This window comes from Callorhinchus milii, unplaced genomic scaffold (assembly GCF_018977255.1).
Source record: "Callorhinchus milii isolate IMCB2004 unplaced genomic scaffold, IMCB_Cmil_1.0 Scaffold12, whole genome shotgun sequence".
In the NCBI taxonomy this organism is placed as follows: domain Eukaryota; kingdom Metazoa; phylum Chordata; class Chondrichthyes; order Chimaeriformes; family Callorhinchidae; genus Callorhinchus; species Callorhinchus milii.
This window is the reverse complement of record NW_024704753.1, coordinates 18,555,491-18,577,224: the sequence shown is the minus strand read 5'-3', so window position 1 is coordinate 18,577,224 and position 21,734 is coordinate 18,555,491. Positions and strand designations below refer to the sequence as shown.

General features: G+C 42.1%; 1 protein-coding gene across 1 annotated transcript in view; it reads left to right on the top strand.

Annotated features, from left to right (window-relative positions):
- cacna2d2a (calcium channel, voltage-dependent, alpha 2/delta subunit 2a) overlaps positions 1–21,734 on the top strand; it is a 171,912-nt gene that overhangs the window by 75,292 nt on the left and 74,886 nt on the right. The window contains exon 4 of the mRNA XM_042339608.1: positions 6,861–6,920. Within this exon, the coding sequence (XP_042195542.1) occupies positions 6,861–6,920 (60 nt within the window). The remainder of the gene's footprint in view (positions 1–6,860; positions 6,921–21,734) is intronic.

Genomic DNA, 21,734 nt, shown 5'->3' with positions numbered 1-21,734 from the left:
AAGGCTTTGGGAACCCAGGGCATGCTTTGAGGAACTGCTGAAGCTTAACCAGCTAAAAACGTGGAGCTTAGCACTACAAACTCTTATCTGGCAAGCTTCCCACTGTTTGTCCAGGTAGGAACAGCCTACCTGTTAGGGCTTTGGCTCGCAGAGTTCTAAGCAACCGAGTGAGAAGAATCCTTGCCTTTGGTGACTAATCTTCTCTTCCATTGACAGGCATATCAGCCTGGAGCCACCTCAGGCTCAAGGAGATCCTGTTTACTTCCCCCTCTCCCCAAAGGAGCCAGAAAGAGTTATGTGTGAGATGCTTTCTCGACCTTTTCATCCACAGACTTTTAACTTGTCGAATGTGTTTCAAACCCTTTACATATGATTTCATACACATGTCGCAGAGTCTGTGATTGACGTATCCTGGAAGGCTAATATTAAAGTAAAGAAAGTAACATTCTAGTAGGCAGTGTGTTCAGGACTGCAGTGACTAGAGTTGATTATGTAAGGCGTGTAAACTATATATAAGTGCATGTGTATTGAGGGAATTCCAGTTATAATAATAATCCTTGTATTTGAATTAGCGCCTTCTCACGTTGTTGAGACATCTCAAAGCGCTTCACAGAATATACAGTTGCCCTTATTTATATAAGGAACAGCCAATGAACAGGATTAAAGATGTGTTGGGTTGTTCATTAAATAAGTAAAGGCACCTGCCATTTCCTCCGCACACATGTTTACATATGGGTTTGCACAGCACCCATAACATACATGGGTTAGTTTACACAACGTGCATAATAGACCTCAATGACAGTAATAAGAATGAATTAGGGAGTATTTACTGATTCATCTGATTACAGACATTAGAGAAGTAATGATTCAAGATTGGAAACGGGGAAGCAGTGTGGCTACATTTTTTGCACTATTTTGTGCCTTGTCTCAGTTTCCTGATAGTGTGGGGGACGGATTACATGGGGCCCTCGAGTTCTCTACCCTAATAATAATAATAATAATTGCATTTGATATAGCGTCTTATCACCTCTTCGAGACGTCTCAAAACGCTTCACAGAATGTACTGCAAAGCAATTGACTGTATATTTTGTGGGCAAAACCCCAGAGCCAATTGCGCACAGCAGCGTCCCCACAAACAGTCGTGGATTGAGTCACCAAATTATTACTTTTTTTGGGGGAAGGGATTATTATACCTCAGATAAGCGATGCGCCAATCGACTAACAACCTGGTTCCTACTTATTGCTCGGTAAACAGAGAGGTGTGGAGTAAGGAAGCTTGTCCAAGGTTTCGCCCTGCCGGGAATTGAACCCAGGTCCTGTCGCTTGCGAGGCGAGTGCTCTAACCTCTGAGCTGCAGGAACTCCACAAATGGCCACTCTTCAGGTCTGAACACTTATTGAGTGTCAGCAGAGTTTGCTACGATGGAGCATCACTCTCTTGCGCACAACAGCAGCCGTGACAAACGGCTGAGATCACAAAACTAGGTACAGACTGGAGATCAAAAGTGTTAACCTTTCTGGTCCGTGTGTCTCCGTGTCACACCATATGATCATCGAGTTATTGGAGGAACCCATTACTGCTGTTGTATTGCTTTTCTATGTGTTTTTTTTCCTGGAGGATTAGGACTTGACAGCCCCATGACGACAGGGAGTATCGAGTTCAATACATCTGATAGATTTAATCAGCAAAGGCAGATGAATTCTTTGTGGGGAAAAAAAAGAAACTAGATTTGAGATGGATTTTGCGCTGATGGTTGTCGAAGCAGTCGAGTCATGTAGAATAACATGAGGCGTCCGGAACAAATACTTAATCTTTTATTTCTGCTGGTGCCTCAATGCAGACCAAAAACACGTCTAAACTACTTAAATAATCATCAGCCGTTTTGTTAGAGCGAAAAAAAAATCAGTAATTCAGAGATTATTTAAATCCGGAATGATGACAGATCATAATTATACAACCAGAAGAAGAATGAATGAATGAATGAATGGGGTCGGCTTCTTAAAAGGATTGTTGTGCCAGAAAGGAAATGATACAGGTATAAAATATGTGAAAGTATATTAGATGCGAAACAAATGAGAACTAATGACATATTAGAGGCTTTACAAAGAGATTTAGGTTGTTGAAATGCTCTGTAAGAAGAATGGAAATATCCAGACAACAGACTAAAATAGACAGCGATTACTTTGGCCGTTGTTTCCTCTCATTTTTTCCTGCTAAGGTTCTACAATATTGTCCACCGTGCTCTTCCTTTCCCAAGTATCTCACCTCTCACTCGAACACATTTATCTTTACCCAGGACCTCGCAATTATCCTTAACTCGCTGAGTTTATCCTCAGCCCTGCAATTTAAAATCTTTTCAATCCAAAGTTGGCAATTATTCAATTGCTGCTCCTTAATTTACCGGATCTTGTCTCCTACGCTTCTCACTTTAGGTGAAGTAGGATTTGGTACTTTATCCATTTTTTTTCAATTTTAAAGACTGTCAGTAATCTTCTCCGCTTCTCTCTCTCTCTGCCCCCCTCGACCCCTCGCCCTCGCAGGTACAGATCAGACATGATCTTATAGAATGGCAGAACAGGCTGGAGGGCTGAATGGCCTCCTCCTGTTCCTACGTTCCTATAATCCTATGACTTTCTGTTGTCCTACAGAGCCTTTTTGAAGGACTCCTCCAATGTGTCAGGTCATGTAATTGCTAATAACTTAATTAATTGCGGTGTCAATAAAAATATCAGAGGGATAATGAAAGCACCTGTTAGTGATGTTTCTTACAGCCCATTGATTGGAGCAGTTTTTTCTGTGAGCGGTGTCAGTCCTGATTTACAGACAGGAGGAACGTTACACAGATTGTAGGCCCATCTGTCTCAGCCACTGGCCATCAGCCTAGAGAAACCAACAGGAAAAAAAAACATATGAGAGCACAGTGAAGGATAGAGATTCGTCAGCCTCGTGTCACTTGAAGCAACATTAAAATTCATTAGAAATGAAGCTTGCAGCGAGTGCCTGGTGCTCTCCATCCACAGACTCCTTTGATGTTGCACTTCATGAATTATAAACATAGAATTTCATGGTGTGTTAATGTGTGTCCTTCAGTTCAGACTCGCAACAGTAAATGCGGACCCCAGAATTCTTGCAATTCCTGAGTGAAATATTTACGCCCATGTCCCCATTGAGATCTCGCCTTGACTCCTAGGGATATAATAGATCTATTGCAACCTGGGATGATGGCCATTATAGTTTTTTGAATGCGCTGGAAACAAAGCATGCGTATGAAAATAATTTGACCAATTATCACAATGCTCTTGATATATTGGAGGACGTTCAAACCGTTGCCAATCAATGATGAGTTCATGCTGGTGCAGTACCAGATACACTTCCCCCTTGAGTCGATAGAACGGCTGAAACAGAAACACTTTGCGAGCGTAGTCCGTGATACCATTATTAGAAAAGGAAGCATCTCACTCGGCACCGGGGGGACAGCAGCACTGAGTGGAATGTTGGCCTTTCATGGCTCTTCACCGTCTTCTCGTGTCCATCAGTCCCAGCGCTCTCAGCTCCTGCTTCAAGTCACTCATTCTATCTTGATATTTTCGGAACATAGGAACAGGAGGAGGCCATTCAGCCCTTCGAGCCTGTTCCACCATTCTATAAGATCAGGGCTGATCTGTATCTCAACTCCAATTTCCCGCCTTTGCCCCACATCCCTTGACACCCTGACCTGACAAATATCTAACCACCCCAGTCTGGAAATTGTGAATGGATCCAGCATTCTTAATCTTTTGGGGGAGAGAGTTCCAGATTTGCCAGTAAATACCCAGTATTTTCAATAAAAACTTTGATTTGTCCACCTTGAATTGAGTCTGCTCCTTTGTAGTCTCTCACCTTACTTAAGACGGATTCAGAACGTAAAGACAATTGATACGAAATGAACCTTGGAGGGGTGGTGGGGGCGGAGGGGGGGAGGGGCGGTGGTGAATTGGTTAAATTGGCTCTATTGTTATCCAGTCTGCGTATCTAATGAATTATGTGAGATTGCCACAGTTCCGCTTGATTAATAATACTCTAAGGACTAATTTTACTCCAAGTCAATTTACTTTGTTACTGCAAAAAATGGATCCCAAAGCCTTGTAAAATCTCCAGACTCTCTATATCTCTCTCTCTGCTCTTATTCACCTTAATTAGAAGCACTTTCTTTAGCTTTGTTAATTGGATTCCTTTTCCAAAACCGATTTCTTTTTATATATATATATATATATATATTCTGTGACCTCTGGTTTACATGTTCACTCTATGTCCTGTCATATTTCCTCATTCATTGAAATTATTGAACGATAACAAAAATGAAACAAATTCCTCTTGCAATTAGGACTGAGTGGCATTACTAAATCTCTGTGCTGATCTTTGAAGTTGAAAATTGGATTTCATACTTTGCGTGAACCTATTTCCTATTCGTTTGAAACTTGGTGACTGTATAAGGTGGAATTTTTAATTCACGCTGTTGAACTCTCAATTTTCGTGGGTTCTCAATTCCAAAAAGGCTGTAGGTAGTGCTTTGAAGCCAACATATTTCTCTTTTAACTCTCTTGAGTCCTGGGTCAAGTTTCATTGGAACGTACCAAGACGGAAGAGGAAAATATCGACTATCATCCAAGTACTGGACCGAAAATCCTCCTCGCTGTTTCCTCTGGTCTGTTTCTAATTGAAGGAGAAATGCTTCTTCTTAGATTTCCTGCTTGGATTCTAACAAATGATCAACGCATCTTTCACAAGGCGTATGTTTAACAGCTTTGGAAGGCCAGGGTCCAGCGGGTGATGACCTTGAAGGCATAAGGTGTCAAAAATAGCGTACGTTGTCCTTGTGCTACTTTCTTCCTGCCTCTGACCTGGTAGTTATATTCTCTCCTGCATAAAAAGATGCACTCAATCCTCTGAGCTCCTTAAACTGTTTATCCACCCTGATGTGAACTGTGACATTCCGTGCTCGTGCAGTTCTGCTGATATGCAGCACCCTGGCAGGAAAGTAATTGCATTTATGAATCTATCACTGGTAATTCCATTTACTTTTTTTTGTAATATTGATGACATTGGTTTTGCAATACAGCAGGATTCAGATATTATTCTGTCTCTGCATTAGAGTGCCGTTGGCTCTGTAGACTCTTTCCATCTACCTTTCCCCATTTTATTGGGTTTACGATTGGCCGATTGGCTGCTATGTTTCGCCCATAAAAATCAATTCACTTCACAGTATATTCTTATTGATTATTATTATTTCTGTTTTTCGAACGACTTTGCAATGGTTGTTCCTCAAGCCTACAGTCCACACAGAGTGAAAAGCTTCCCTTTACAGTAGCTTTAATATTAGTAGACACCCAAAGCCTTGGGCACACGTTAAATATGTTAATTACTTGTGATCAAAAGCTGGAATCAAATGAAGTTAAAGATATGAAACGACAGAGAGAGGGGAGAAAAAAAGAGAAATCAAATCAGGCTGGGAGAAACAGAAAGAGCAAGTGCGAGTCTGAGATAGTGACAGACAGATTAATGCCACATTTATCTTACAATCTTTGTCACCGTCGGCAGCCCTGGAAGACAAATGATCTGCGACTGCGGCCTCCAAATGGAGAACCACTTTGAGATGTACTTTTCCTCCACGTGGCTTGGAGGCAGCGAGATAAAGAGGGAGCGTCCCAACGCCTGCGGTGATGTTTTGTCACCACTTTTCTCTAGTCCTGGGTTGGTGCTAGTCCCCAACGTGAGGGGCGCTATACAAATGCAAGCTGTTGTTGTTGTTGGTGCTGTTTCTATATTGGCCTGTAACCCCAGAGAGCAGGTACGTTCTATCGACCAGAAAACTAATGCCGTTGCCAAAATAGACTTTGTTCTGGCCATGTGCGTACGCCCACATAGCCAGTTTCCAGCTGGTGCTATGAAACCCGCTTCCTTGTGTTACACAAAGTGTCTTTGAAACTCCCTTTCAATACAAGCGTAAGTGGAACAGAGTTAGGTGGATAGATATGCAGGAGAAACAGCTGTAAACAAGTTAACATTGTACGTAATTTGCCCACAACACATACAGTCAATTCGCTTTACAGTATGTCCTGCAAAGCGCTTTGAGACGTCTCGAAGACGTGATAAGGCGCTGTGTCAAATGCGAGGATTGTTATTATTATTATGTGGGTGAAACGTGGCAGCCAATTGCGCACAGCAGTGCCTCACAAACAGTCGTGGATTGAGTGACCAAATTATTATTATTATTTTTCCATTGATGCAGGGGCAAGACTCCAGGCCTGCACTACAGTTATTTAGGAAAATGCTGGTAACGTTAAACAGAAGACCCAAGTCTGTGGACAGTGTGAAAAGCTGAGTCTCAGTACAATGAATGTTGCTCATCGTTTATCAGGTGGCAAGCAGCAAATCCGATGAGCAACACTGGGGTGCGAACGCTTTCCTGCACCTTGCAGTATTTACTGCTGTGTGTGTGTGTGTGTGCGCGCGTGGTGCATGCGTGTGTATGTGTGTGCATGGTGCGTGTGTCTGTATCAAATATTTACTGCTACCGGGGAAGAAAAACCTGGTTCAAATTCACAAGCTCTCCAATTGGTCCAGCACCGCGTAAATTTGGGGACTGTGCTTATCGCCACACGGCAGCCCCCAGTGCAGAATTCTGCTCACTATCCGTGTGTCCGGCAACAGTTAGCTCCACTGCCGCCCAAAGGGGAGTTATAGTTCCTCATTTCAGTCATTTACTTTTTCGCAGGTCTTTGGTACAAGTGCTCCTTGAAGGCTCGCTGCCGTGTAAATGTCCCCTGCCCTGAAAATGTATAGCCCTTCTTTCCTAACTCGTTCCCCTCCTGTTTTTGCAGAGACTGGCTAAGGCTGCAGAGGAGTTTCAGAGGGAACATCGATGGCAAGATGACGTGAAGGTATGACCCTTCGTGTTTTTTTTGGTTGTCGGAGGAGATGTTTCAGGTTTTGTGGACGTCACTTTTCTTCAGGTGACGCTAGCTGTTCCGTTGCCTTGGCATTCTAACTTGCTGAAGAAAGAAAGATAATCCCGGTTTCTTTTACTTTATTTACCGTCTTAACTTACTTTCTCCAGTAGAAATGGACACTGTGTACATCAATGCCTTGCGAAAGGTCTATAGGACTGCAGTTTCAAATCACGCCTGGGATTGTACCGCACAGCTTATTTCATGTCATAAAGAGTTAGATCTGCCAGAGATTCATGACAAAATCATTTGTTTGCTGCTATATGCTGTTGTTTGTTGGTTTTCGCTAATGCTAATATTTGCCGATGTGTGTCACTGTTTTTTGATGCTTTCTAGTGTTTGCCAATGTTTTGCTGGTATTTGTCGATTGGATTTGTTGCCTTAAGGTGAAGTTGTTTTCCTCTTTGCAAGGTGGAAGGTTATGAGTTTGCATTTTTTTTAATACAGAACCAAGGAACTAGGAAAGCTGCTCTGTTTGGGCAAGAAAAGAATGACTTTAGTTAACTCTTCGAAGACTAGAATAGCACTTGTGTGCTGACGTTAACCAGTTATGTCATATAATTTCAATGGTTCATTGCAATCCAAGAATATTCAGATGTATTCTATCTATGTATTGTGATGACAAAAAATCCTAGGCTCATTTTCTCTATCACCAAGTGACTTTTTTGCCCACCCTCCAGTTTAACTGAGGGTGAGACTATACTGCATATGATGCTCATCATGCATTCTAATGCATTGAGGCAGAACGATAGTAAATAAAATAAATTGATAAAGCCATTCGGTCTCTGCATTTGATTTTGTTTCCCCAAGCTCACCATACTCAACAAATCAAATAACTCCTTCCCTAATATTAGAGCTTAAGACCCTTTAACTTTTGAGACAGTAATGCCAAACATTCATCGACTTCATTGCTTTATTTTTCGGTGCTGCCCTGACTGCCAATAATAATGTCAATGCACACGAAGGAAAGACTGAATGTGCGTTATCTGGTTTGAAGGTATTAATTAATCAAGCTCCAAGGAGGTTAAACTGACAATATTAGGCCCAGTTTGTAGCAATGTCCTTAATCGAATGCATCAGAATGCTGTGATGGTAATGTTAATATAATAAATGGACACACAGTAAGATGTTATGGTTGCTGGAGCTGTTGTTGCTGAATGTAAAGCTGAAATAAGGGAACATTATCCAACCACAACAGCAAATGATATTTACACAGCACCTCGCAAGTCGGGGGTTCATCCCAAGGCACTGGACAATCAGAGATTTGGACCCGAGCTGGGGGTTGGGATCAGAAGCGGTGGGATCGGGAGGGGTGGAGGGCAGGGATGGTAGGAGTAGGAGGGTGGCTGAAGGTGTGGTTGAAGAGGAGGTTCTTGAAGTGGGCTTTGAATGAGGCAAAGGGAGGCAAGCGAGGTGAAGGGAATGTGGGATGGCGTTCCAGAGGGTAGGGCCAGAGTGGCTGAAGGTCCAACCGCTGATGGTGGGACAGGCGGGGGATGTGGAGCAGGCCAGAGCCCACTGAGCAGAGGGGAGGGGGAACAGTTGATATGGCCAAGAATTAATTGAATGGATGGAAACCAGTTCTTCCTATTGAATCAGGAGAAGAGTACCAAGAGACATAACTGTAAGACAACTTCATAACAATATTACTTAAATGGGTAAGTATCATTTAGAATCAGCCTTATGGAGTGACTGCCACCTTGTGAAACAAATGTGGAATTGTCTGAAACATTCACAAAGAAATGAATGGATGGAAACCTAATTCAAGATGGAGCAGAAGGATATGGTCATATTGGGAACGCGAGAGAGAGAGAGAGAGAGAGAGAGATTGGATTCATCATGTTGTATATGCTTGTGTTCAGCTGTTTCAAGAATAAAAGTAACTTAAGTCAATAATGCTGGGGTTTTACTGGTTGTAATATTTCTGTTGGATCTGTGGTTTCTATATATAGTTTGTTGCATGTATTTTCTAGTTGATTCTGTTGTTTCTCAACTGGTTTAATTGGACCTATTTTCTTACCTATTGTAGATTATATCGTTTCTACTTGATCCACTTAGGCTGTTGTCTAACTGGGGCAATTGAGTCATTTCTGATACTTCTCGTCTCCTACGTTAAGTGTATTGGCTCCATTAGTCTCACTGGCTCTGTTGCTTTGTAGCGTTGGGTCTACAGTTTTGATTTGTGTGATTGTTTTAATTGCATGCAATGTGTACATTAATCTATTATTAATGTTCGAACATGTAGTATTTTGCTTCTGTTGGATGTGGTATATACTTTGATATATTGGGGGTTTTGCATTCATGTGGCGCTAAATATCACTGTCGATATGTCAGTATTATTGGGCTTCTATTATCATTATTTTATACTTACTAGACAATAGACACATAAAAGGTTCTGTTGTTTTAACAGGGTTATTCTTTCACCTGGGTTTTTTAATTGTATTCAGATGGCCTATTGATTCCATTGTTACTTGAATCTGCTGTTTCTATTGTTAAATAATTGATATGTTTTTGTTTGTTTATTTTCTTTTTCCGTTGGAGGGGCTGTTGTTTGTGTTGATGCTGTGGGTTTCATTTGTCCTGTTTATATGTTTATTTTTTTTCCAAATTTCTCCCTCCCCCTCCTGTCTGCCTCTCCAGAAGTTTATTTACTCCTTTAAAATGGAGCCAATTAATCTTGTGCGCTTCACAAAGTTGCATCTTGGAGGAGCTTGAAGTCAGTTGAAACTGGGATTAACGAAACTTTCTGATAAACCGGCAAATTGTTCACTTTTTTATCTAAGTGCCAACAATCCATCTCTAAAAGGCACCTCATGAACCTCTCTATTCTGATTATGTAGAGAATATAATTACCAAGCACATGAATTGGTTCTAATTGGCATCAGTAATCTCGCAGAGAGGCCATTAGGATTGAAAGCATAGGAAATGGAAATGTCACACTTACAGATGTAGATGCTTTTCCAAGGTTGGAGTTTAGATCAGTTGTTAGGATAATGTAGGGGGAGATCCACAGCTGTGTAACCTACATAGATTATATATAGCTATCTCACTGGAGGGCCTTAATATTGCCACGAGACACAAAATAGATGAATGAATGTTCTAATCCCCAGTTGTTAATCTGTATCGCGATGAGTGCTCAGATGGGTCCAAATATGTATGCACTTCAGTGCTATGTATGGTTCATCCTCCCAACGTGAAAGGCGCGGTACACATGTAAATTGTATTCATACTCGTGTGCACTTCTGCTCTTGCAACAATACAACGTCGCTTCAAAACACACATTGGAAAACATTCAAAACACTCGCTTGGAATCTTGCCTTTGGTTCAGCGTTTCACGTTTGCTGCGTGTGTTTGGCCAAATTAAAACTGAACAAAGAAATGTTACAGCATGAATTACTCGCCATTCTCCTCTTACATAGTTTAAATTTGATTATCTGCTGTCGGTGTCTCTGTATTGTGAGTATTGGTTGGGGGTACTCGCCTCGCAAGCGAGAGGACCCGGGTTCAGTTCCCGGGCAAGGTGAAACCTTTGGCAAGTGTCCTCACTCCACAGACTTCTTTACTTAGCAGTATGTAAGAACGCTGTTGCTCGTCGATTGGTGGATCGCTTTCTAGGAGTAGTAATCCCTCCCCCCCAAACAATAATAATAATAATAATAATAATAATTTGGTCATTCAGTCCGCGAATGTTTGTGGGACGCTGCTGTGTGCTATTGCCTGCTGCGTTTTGCCCACAAAATACAGTCAATCTATTTTACAGTATATTCTGTGAAGCGCTTTGAGACGTCTCAACGACGTGATAAGGCCCTGTATCAAAAATGCAAGGGTTATTGCTGTCTGTCTCCCTGCATTGATTGACTGCTGTCTTTCTGTGCAAATGTTGCTGATATTTTGCAGTCATGTTTCACTCACTGCTGGGAAGTGGCAGCTGTCTTGTAGTTAGTTCGCTGCTCTCTATTGAAAGGAGTACATCAATTTTACAGGCTCTTGTACAAACAGTCACTTTCCTGCATGGGACAGTGAACATTTGTGTTATGGTTGCTTTCCAATCTCCGCCGTTTAGATAACTGTCGTCACTGTTAGTATTGTGGCACCACATTCTTCCTGACGGTGCATTAGCTTCCAGGACTGCCCCTGGGTTTTAATACCATTTTACTGATCGGTCATTTACTCTTATTTGATCATGATCCCACTCGATCATATAATCTATGTAGGTTACACAGCTGTGGATCTCCCCCTACATCATCCCAATGCTTTTGTCACTGCTCCCAAATTTTTTTAAAAAAAGGTTTGACGGTTTCATTAAACACAATTTCAATAGACGCCATCAACGAGAAATACACTATAATACACTGCAATAACGTGAGTGGCAGCCTGAGTGCGGGCAATGTAATGTTTTTGCAGCTGGATTCTCAATTGATCTGCACGAGCAGAACGGAAAGTTAAATCGATATGTTTGTGAACCTTGTTAATCCTTCTTGATATTCACAGCAGCAAACTACTAAACTTCATTCATTATCAATCAGACTAACTGGAGTTGGTTTCGAACGCTCGGCACTTGGGTCATTTTGACTAGTCCCAGCTACCAGGCTCCAGTGCTTAGTCAGAGAAACATTCAAATTGATTTCTGATGCGATAGATATACAGGCCAACCCCAGTGTTTTGTGTCCATAAAACCTATGTCCATAAGTCCACAGACTTATCCCATATTATAATGGGACCTGCTATAAAAATGTCCAGACAATTATGGCTTGTCAGTTTGCCACTAACATCATTTCAGGTGCACTGTGCATACAAGACTCATGCTAGAATCTTTCCTGTGGTTCCTAGGACACCATTAAGTCCTCTGGGACCCTGCCCCGCGTGAAGAGCGCTGTATAAATACAAGTTGTTGTGGTTAAGAACCTTTTGTGCCTGTGCGCCAAGTGCAGGAACATCAGGGCTGGAAGCCAGAAGTGAATTCACTGCATTGGGAAGGGGGGGAGGTAACCGTAGGACTGGAAGGAAGGAAGGAAGGAAGGAAAGGAAGGAAGGAAAGGAAGGAAGGAAGGAAGGAAGGAAGGAAGGAAGGAAGGAAGGCGGAGAGATAGAGGAAGAGTGTGACAGAGTTTCGGGATGTAGCGGCTGAAAGTGCGTCCGCTGATGGTGGAATGGAGGAGGGTATGTGGGCAAAGCAGGAGGACGCAGCCAGTCTAATAATAGACAATAAGAAGAAGTAAGTTTTAAAGTTACATTTATGTGCTGAGTTGATTTTTGTGCAACAGGATTAATATTACGGTAATAAAACTGCCGCTGACATTTGTGTTCAGCATTACTGTGCGCAAATTGAAAATAAATTTCAAGCCTGGAATTCTATGGAGTTGACAGCAGTCAAAGGATTAATGTTGTCCGACTGCAAGTGAAACTGCTCAACACAAATATCCAACTTATCTCCTCAAACTACCATTTCTTTGATGTGTGCTGCGTCACAACACTCAAGTCCACCATCCAAATGAATGTGAATATACTACAAAAAAATAATAATCAGAATAATTTGGTCACTCAACCCACAACGGTTTGTGGGGACGCTGCCGTGCGCAGTTGTACAGTCACTCCACTTTACAGTGTGTTCTGTGAAGCGCTTTGAGACGTATTGAAGATTTGGTCAGGCGTTATATCAAATGCAAGGATTATTATCGTTGTTATTATTATCCGTTGATTTATTTGTCGGCCTTTGGAACTGAATTCACTTAACGTCGCAAAATTGGAAATCTGATTACGATAACAACAACTTGCATTTACATAACGCTCTCCATGCCTGGTGGCATCCCAGAAATTACTGTATTTCTGTTCTGCTCAAAGCAATCTATATTTTCTCAATAAAGCCTTGTGCCTTCGTCAGGAATCAACAGCCCTGTGTCCGTATCGCACACTCTTACAAGACAAACCCAAGTCATTGAGGGTTTTCGGCCTCTATGTTTGCTGATTTCATGTCTTCTGAAAAGATCATTTCAGTGATGGTAACAATCCTCAGTAAGCATTCTACTTGGTAATTTCACTTAGTGTTAATAGCAGCGATGAGTAAAATTCCAGTAAATCCTGATAATTTCACATAATTCCAGTCTGTGATAATTGCACCAACTGCTAATTCCAGTCCGTAATAGCTCCAGTAAAATGAAGATTCAAATTGGGTTGCAGGGAGTAATGAAGGCAGTGAAGCAGAACTTTTAGAGTAATAAACTTGTGGAATAAATGACCAGCAAAGGGCACTGAAGCAGACAGCATGAACCAGTTTAAGAGGCGCTACTGTTTTTCTGCAGTAGAGAAGTGCATTGAGGGATACAGTGGCTATGTGGCAGAAAGAATGAAAAGGAGATGGATTTATTGGGTATAATAGCATTCCTATATTATCAATAATTGGTTAATCTCAAAACATAATTCTAGCAGGTGGGAATTTCAGCAATTGATATTCTAGTACATCGTAAACCCATCGATTCTTTGTGGTAATTTCAGAAAGCGATGAGTCCATCGTGTGATAAGTTGAGAAGCCGATAATTTAAGTTACCTGTAATTCAGTGCCTGACAGTTTCAGTCCAGAATGGTCGTACAGTCCACGTTAACTCCGCTAATGGATAATGCTGAATACATGACGATTCCATGTGTTACATCACAAAGCAATAATTTCCACTGCGCAATAATTTTAAAAAAACTGACATTTTCACTGCATAATAATTTCAACTCCATGTCATTTCAGCAACTAATAATTCTCAAAGGGGGGAGTGCAGATGCCTTTAATTCTTTTGGCTGACAAGCAAATGATGTAAATGATTTTAGAAGACAATTTCCAGCACTTGAGATTCCAGATCGTGATGGTTCCTGTATCCGAATAACGCTTCATCCCATTAATTCAATTTTAGGGATACGTGAATATACACAGTCAATTCACTTTACAGTATATTCCGCAAAGTGCTTTGAGACGTCTCGAAGACGTGATAAGGCGCTGCATCAAATGCAAGGATTGTTGTTATTATTATAACTCCAGAAAACCATCATTTTTACTGCATTACAAATCAGAGCAACAATAATTCCAGGACGCGTTGGAGTAATTCTACCTCCAGTAAACGGGAATGGCATTCATCACCAGATAATTCCAGAAAACAATTCAAATAAACAAGGGATATGCATCAGACTGTTGCATATTGATGAGTTGTAATTACATACCATAAGAGCTGAGCCCTGTGCTGTTCCGATGCTCATAATACATTGATATGAGATGCATCTTATACTAATGCCATTACTAATGCATACCAGCTATTGTAATGCATCTGTACAGAGCTGATCTATACTAACAATGTAATGCCACACACGTTCATATCTGATGTATTAATTTAGGATAAATCTAGACTAATACTGTAATAATTCCTGCTAATCTTTCGTAAAGCTCTAATTTAGAGCTGATCTCTCCTTAGACTATTAAACTGCCAACAACATCTCAATGTAAGAGTGATTGATCTACAGTAATGTTACCTTAATTTTCTATCGTAAACCAATGTACTTGTATATGACCAATCTATACTGATCTACTAATCTATACCTTTTTTTTGAATTCTTAATAGCTACACTAAGTTGTTATTAATAATAATATAACATAACTTTATAATAATATAACTTTGTAGTAAAGATATGAATACAAGATTTGCCTACACTAATGATGACATAATTATACTAATAGACAATATAATAGACATTTTTGCCCACAAATATACAGTCAACTAAGTTCACAGTATATTCTGTGAAGCGCTTAGAGACGTCTAGAAGACGTGAAAAGTGCTATATCAAATGCAAGGATAGTAATAAAAAAATAATAACACTACTTACATTCAATTAATAATTTGTTAATGCAAAGCAGAAGTGTACTAACGTAAGTACTGTTCAAAAAGAGAGTTCTTTATTTTCCAGTGTCCTGGCCAACAACAGTTCCCCAGAAAAAATCTGGTCATTCACTTCATGGCTGGATACAAAAAAAACTGGCTGTTGGGTTCAACTGCATAAAAAACACATAGTCACTCCACTTTACAGTAAATCCTGTGAAGGGCTTTTGAGCCACGATACGCTCCTGACGTGAAAGGCTCTATGTGAAATGCAAGCATTGTTTTAATGTCCATAAACAAAATTCCCAAACCCCAGTTAGTGCATCTTAAGGCCTAAGTCTGTTTGGAGTAAATGTGTGCGTGAGAGGTGTCAGATCCACGCTGGGTTCAATAGATTTCATGTCGCACAATTGATCTCAGTTCATTAGACCAACAAGATGGTATTGAGAATGTACCTATGTGTAATTGGAGAAGATAAATAACCACCTGGTCCAAATACATAGCAATTTAGTGGAGTATGCGGATCCTAGCAGCAACTGTGGAACAAATGGATTGGTTCTAAGCCCTTCGAGGAATTGGGCCAAATCTTGTGAACAATCTTTTTCCTAAAAATCTGGAGAAAAAAGCACGTTCAACAAATTCGCTGGTGGAATTGAATCGCTGCGTAACATTCTGGTCACTCATCAGCTGCCTTTCCGCCAACTTCAACACATTCCCACTTTCCCTCACATCCCAAAATCCAGAGCCATCTCCCATCCTCGCTATTCATTTCCCCGGGGCAACAGCCAGCTCCACTCCATCGCCTTTCAATCGCTTGCATTCAAATGCTTGGTGTTTATTTCAACCCTGAGTTCTCTTTTCTCCCTCGCATTTGCCAAGAGGTCTGGGATGTTACTCTGTGTGAGTGAGGGGCGCTATATAAATGCAAGTTGCTGTCGTTCTTGACCAAGACTACTTTGCTACATCTGGGTCTCTGTCCAATCTCATTCGCAAGTTCTGTAAGGTGCTACATTATTTGTGTTCCTCCTTACACCTCACCTAGGAGGTTGGTTTTGTGAACCGTATCAAGACGTTAGGGCTGAGCAACTGCGCTCTTGTCTGAATGAAAGCCTCTGTCCTTCCTGACCCAACGATGATGTACCTTTGCTGTCACCGTAAAACACCTGGTCGTCAACACAGTCCAGTCTTTAAGTAGAGTTTTGTAGCAGGATCGATTCCATTTCGCTTTAAATTATGACACCAGGAAGCCGAGAACCTTATAACGTCCTCAGACAAATAATTCCCGGGGAGGGGGAGTGATTCCAGGAGGACATTCCGACTGTAGCAATCTCCCGCACAGGATGATGAGAGGATGAGTGGGGCTGTACCGACATCCAGCATTATGAACATGTCTCGCTGAATCCAGTTCATCTGTACTGAGCACTCGAGTGTGCCAGGAGGAACAGGACTCACCAGGCATATTGGCTGTGGGTAAGGTCCTACAGGACAAGGCTTGCCACTTTCACTCAGATCATCTCTCATCACAGCCCGCTGGACCCTGGCCTGAAGTCAAAGCTACCAATCGTTTTCCATCATCCGCTTGTTATTGCCTTATCTCGGAATTTCAGGAACAACAAACGAGCCAGAAAGGGCGCAAGTCACGGGCACCTGATTCATAAAGGTTTGCAGCTGGGCCAGGCCCCGACAACCAACGGCACCCCACACCCGTCCGTTTAGTTTGTGAGATCCTGAATTCCAGCCCTGGCAACGTGGCGTTGAAATGTAGAATCCTGCAGATGGGACGAGGATTCACGTTAGCATCGAGATTTATTCCACCTGCTAACGACTTTCTCGTTCCATTGTGCAGACGGATTTTGGATTTCACGCCAGGCCCCTATATCTCTCCGATCTGCCAATAGATAAGAGTCTGCTCTCAGTGAGTCAGGAATGAATTGTCCCTATTCCTTACGCCATGCTCCTCCTGCTTATTAAGGATTCAGGAAGGATGAATGAACTGTCTCACTCGGGAGGTAAAATATCTTGCACTTTGTGTGTCTTCCCCAGTCACCAACTGCGCACCTATCTCCCCACAATCTCTATTAATGTTATGAAAAGGAACTGTACTTGTCACTTAGCTGAGAACGCAGAAGCTGTTAAAGTTCACGTTGTATGAAAACTACTCTATTTGAATCAGGACCTGGCGGTCCTCGCAGCTTTAGGTTGGTGGCAATTGAAAAAAGTAAATTGCCTTCGTGGTATTCATAAAGTGTATGAAGGCGAGGACTTTAACAAAGGCACATTCATCATGTTCACATTTGAGCTTATGATGAGAAAATTCCTACAGACCCGGCATATGAATGGCTGACAACTCCCATTCACTAATGTAGGTCAGTTACACAGAGCCTCTCTTAACTGGACTAAGTGGAGTGGCAGAGAGCAGCCAACAAAAAGGCGCATGTCTTCATCTCTCTCTCTGTCTCTGTCTCTCTTGGACAGAGACATTAAAATTGAGGACCTCTTCGACCGCGCTGATGCTCACACACACACACACACACACACCCCTGGCTAGACCTCAGGTTCCGCTACTGTCAAGCACTATGAGACGCTACCTTTGCTTGAGGGATGCTATCTAAACCCACTTTCCAGTATATTCTGTGAAGCGCTTTGAGACGTCTTGAAGACATGATAAGGCGCTGTATCAAATGCAAGGATTATTATTATTATTATTATTATTACAGGAACTCAGCTTTTTCTCTCTAGAACAGAGGTCTCCATTTGGCTTATTGCTGCCTTTCACACGAGTCTATTACTATTCTCTTCGTATTGCTCCGTGTCTTGCATTTTGAAAAGGGCCTCGTATGAAGCAGCTGAATGATGACTCCAGACTTTAACAATCTGGCTTCTGTCTCAGCATTGCCACTGCCCAGAATCGTAGCACAAAAGTGCACCAATCATCATTTCAATATTTCGGGTAGCCTTTCAACGTCCTGGTGCCTCAAGGTTCTGACAACACTGTGGGTCTGTGAAACATGTGCAAAGTATTATAATGTATTATAAAGGTGCCTAACAGTGGTGTGAAATCGAGATGCCTCTGGTCCATGTCCGCTATGATGAAAAGGTCGATATGTGTAGGCTGTTTTCTAAGTGATGTTTGATTTTTTCTCTAAATGCCAACTTTCCAAGCTCCCCCTTGAGTGCTCCGGATTTGTCATTGATCCCTGGATTCTGGGCTGGAAATCAATACTCCCAGAAGTTGATGAAATGCGCTAGATTTTTTTTTAAAAAAACCACACGCGTACAATAATTAAACAGTGTTCGCCAAAATGTCAAATACAAACACAAACAATGTATGTTTCACAAAGCATTGCACGTACTGTTTGGCTTTGCACCTCTTTACAATCCCTTATCGATTATGATGCGGGCGCAAACAGAAATAGAAATATTCGAGATGCGGTCGAAGAAAAATAGGACGGGAGCTCATGGAATCAGAGCAGACAAAATGGATACGAGGAATATCTTAAGGCTGCCCTCTGTGGGAACGTTTCTGCTACATATGTCTTGCACTTAAGGATAATTGTTTTTATTTGCCAATGTTTTCTCCTTCTACTGCTCTCTCTCCTCCTCCTTCACACACATACCCCCCCCTCCCCCCACGGCGGGCGGAGTCTCAGAGCACTTCACAGTAATGGATTCCATGACCGAGGTTGGGAAAGGTGACCAAAGGTCCGGTCGAAAACAAAGGTCTTCAGCCGAGACCTGAAAATGCGAAGGGAGGGAGCAAGGCGAAGGGAGTGAGGAAGGGCGTTCCAGAGCCTCGGGGCAAAGTGGCTGAAGGCACGGCCGCCGAGGGTGGAGCGGAGGATTCGGGGGAACGGCGGAACGAAGGCAACAGGCACAGTTTTGCGGAGAGAGGAGGTCAGAGAGATGCAGGGATTTGAATACAAGGGTGAGGATCTTGAAGTTTGATACAATTGCATGGTGGCTGGATGCCCACTGATACCTTGCCCAAGGGATGAATTTTATTTAGATAGAGTTTGGAACCGGAGAGAGAGAGGTAGTGAGGTGAAGGATATGAGGGAGGGGATTGTTTGGAGACTGCAACGTTCTGAATCACCTGCACCTTGTGCATTGGAGAAGTGGAGTCTGGAGGAATTGGAGGTGAGGATAACGAGTTCAGGTTAAGGACTAAAGACCTTCCTTTTTCATCGTGCTTTCAGTCGCCTTCCCTCTCCCCTTTGGCTCGGGGTCAGACTCCGCCACTGTCAAGCGCTCACCCCATGTGAAGGGCGCTATATAAATGCAAGTTGTTGTTGTTGTGAGGTTCGGTGGGGGTGAGGTAGGGAAGGGGCAGGTGATCTGGTGGAGGAAAGCAGAATCATGGTCAGGGACTGGACAGAAAGGTCACGGTCAAAATAAAATGCCAAGATTTTGTGCTGGATTTGTGAGCTGGATTGAGCATCAGAAAGATTGACAAGGCTCATGTGGGTTTATTCATGCGCTCCTGGATTGATTGACAGGGATGGCATATTTAAGGGACTCCAGAAAATTGCACTGAAGCTGCAGTGTAAATGGAAGATACTATTTGATGACGTGCGCTGTGCTCGAGAGCTTCACTCAGACTTTACAGAGCCTTCTTAACGAGTTCAGTCACAGAATACAGTGGTTTTTTTCGCTCTCCTGTTGATTTTGCATTCACACACTGTTGTTATCCTTTAAACCTTAGGAGAGAGATAGCTTTGGATCCCGGTTCTCCCCATCAGTATTTCCAGTATCCAAATACAAGGTCCTCAGCCATTTAATGTTTCGTTTTACATCAAAATGAGTGTGTTTCTGCTTGTTTTTCTCCAGCAAATGGAAATGAGACACTTGACCTATTCAAATGATATGACTAATAAAGGTTACAGGTGCAAAACAGTAACAGGCACAAGCGTGTTTTAATGAGTCATAATTTTAATGTATTTGTTGCGCTGTGTAAAGAAAAATGCACGTTTATCCATCACACTGAACCATAGGTGTCGTGAGCACCAATACGTTGCCGGTCTGGTGAGACCTGGAAATAGGTATCATAGGAAAATCAAATGAATGTCACAGGGTAGAGAGAGAAGGAGGGAGTGGGGGGGAGGTGGGGGAGGTGGGGGGAGAGAGGGAGGTAGGTACCCATCCACCCATCTAGACAGGCTGAAAAGATAGCGGTTCAGCTATTCGACATTCCAGTCGCAGAGATTGAGCCCTCTGCTGATTCTTGTACGTTCATGACCTTTTCTAAGTAAATATCAGTACAGTGATTGTGCTGTATCGATACCACTTATATATAGAAAATACTGGTCAATGCTGAGATACAATATACCGTCCATTCACTTTACAGCGTATCCTGTGAAGCGCTTTGAGACGTTGCGAAGACGTGATAAGGCGCAGTAATCAAATGCCAGGATTATTATTATTATACTGCCCTACACCTTTGGTCGACGGTGAATTAATCGATCAGTGTCGCTCTGTTCACAACAGACTTATTGTAAAAGTGCCTTCAATTGTAAAGAATCCAGAATCCAACATAAACATGTGTCTCTTTGCTCGTTATGGTTGAGTTGATCACATCTGTCCCCATCGACTTGCTCTAAGAGGCTATCAGGATTTCAGAGGAGTGGAGATCTGATGAACCGAGGTGTTACGGGGAAATTCACCACAGCTTCCCTGACAAGGGATTGAGGAGGGTGTGAAATTCTGACTCAAACGGGTGCAGTGGAAATGGTTGTACTGTGTGCTGTGTAACATTCATCAATATCATTGGAGCGATTTTGACTGAAGTTTGACTGTGACAAATAGAGCTTGATTAATACAATGCTGTGCAAGGACAAAAAGTACGTGGATTGTCTAACATTGCTGAATGTGAGTGCACGTTTAATCTTGTTCAGGCACAGAATAATAAGCGTACAGTTGAATACCTCGGATAATTATGAGAATTAAGTGTAAGCAGCAACGCTATGCAAAAATATTGTGCGCTGCAGAAACAAAGGGCTGAAATATGTTTCAAATGTTCGGGTGTTACAAAGCTTAACACTGTTCAAAGCTCATGACTTTTATTGGAATACATTCTGACTGAAGAGTAGACGAGGTTAGCGTAATTATTCTAATAACGTTCTCTACATTTTATTACGTTACATGACATGAGAAGGTGTGACTCACTGACAAGTGTTACTCCATTGAAATATTGTCACGGAAAGATTAAGATTTATTCAGGAACAATTATTTGCGCTCGTATACATTAGTGCCATTCATGTAGAATAAATATCTGAAATGGCTTGGCAAATATAATGGTGGGTACTGAGCACAGTAAAGGGGAGATTTAAGGTTGTTAACCAAATGTAAAGTTCAAGATTTTTTTTAAAAAGTGGTTTGGGTGAATTGGTGCAGATGGAGAGGGAGGTCAGTGAGGAGAGAATTAGAAAATTCGGCAAACTGTTTACAATGCTCATAAAAGGAAACCGAATAATAATAATCCTGGCATTTGATACAGCGCCTTATCACGTCTTCGGACGTCTCAAAGCGCTTCACAGGATATGCTTTGTGGCGGGTGATACATTTCAGCCAATTGCACACAGCAGTGTCCCACAAACAGTTGTGGATGGTGTCACCCAATTTTTTTTAAAAAACGACTGTTACCCCCGGAAAAGCGATCCGCCAATCGACTAACAACCGGATTCTTACTTACTGCTGGTAAACAGAGGCGCGTGTGTGGAGTAAGGAACCCTGCCTGAGGTTTCGCCCTGCTCAGGAATTGAACCTGGGTCCTCTCGCTTGCGAGGCGAGAGCTCCAACCACTGAGCTACAGGACTCCACAACCTGAATATAAATGCGTAATTATTCATTATACATTGCAGCATATTCACAATGACAGTAAAGGGCCATGAGGGCCCACTCA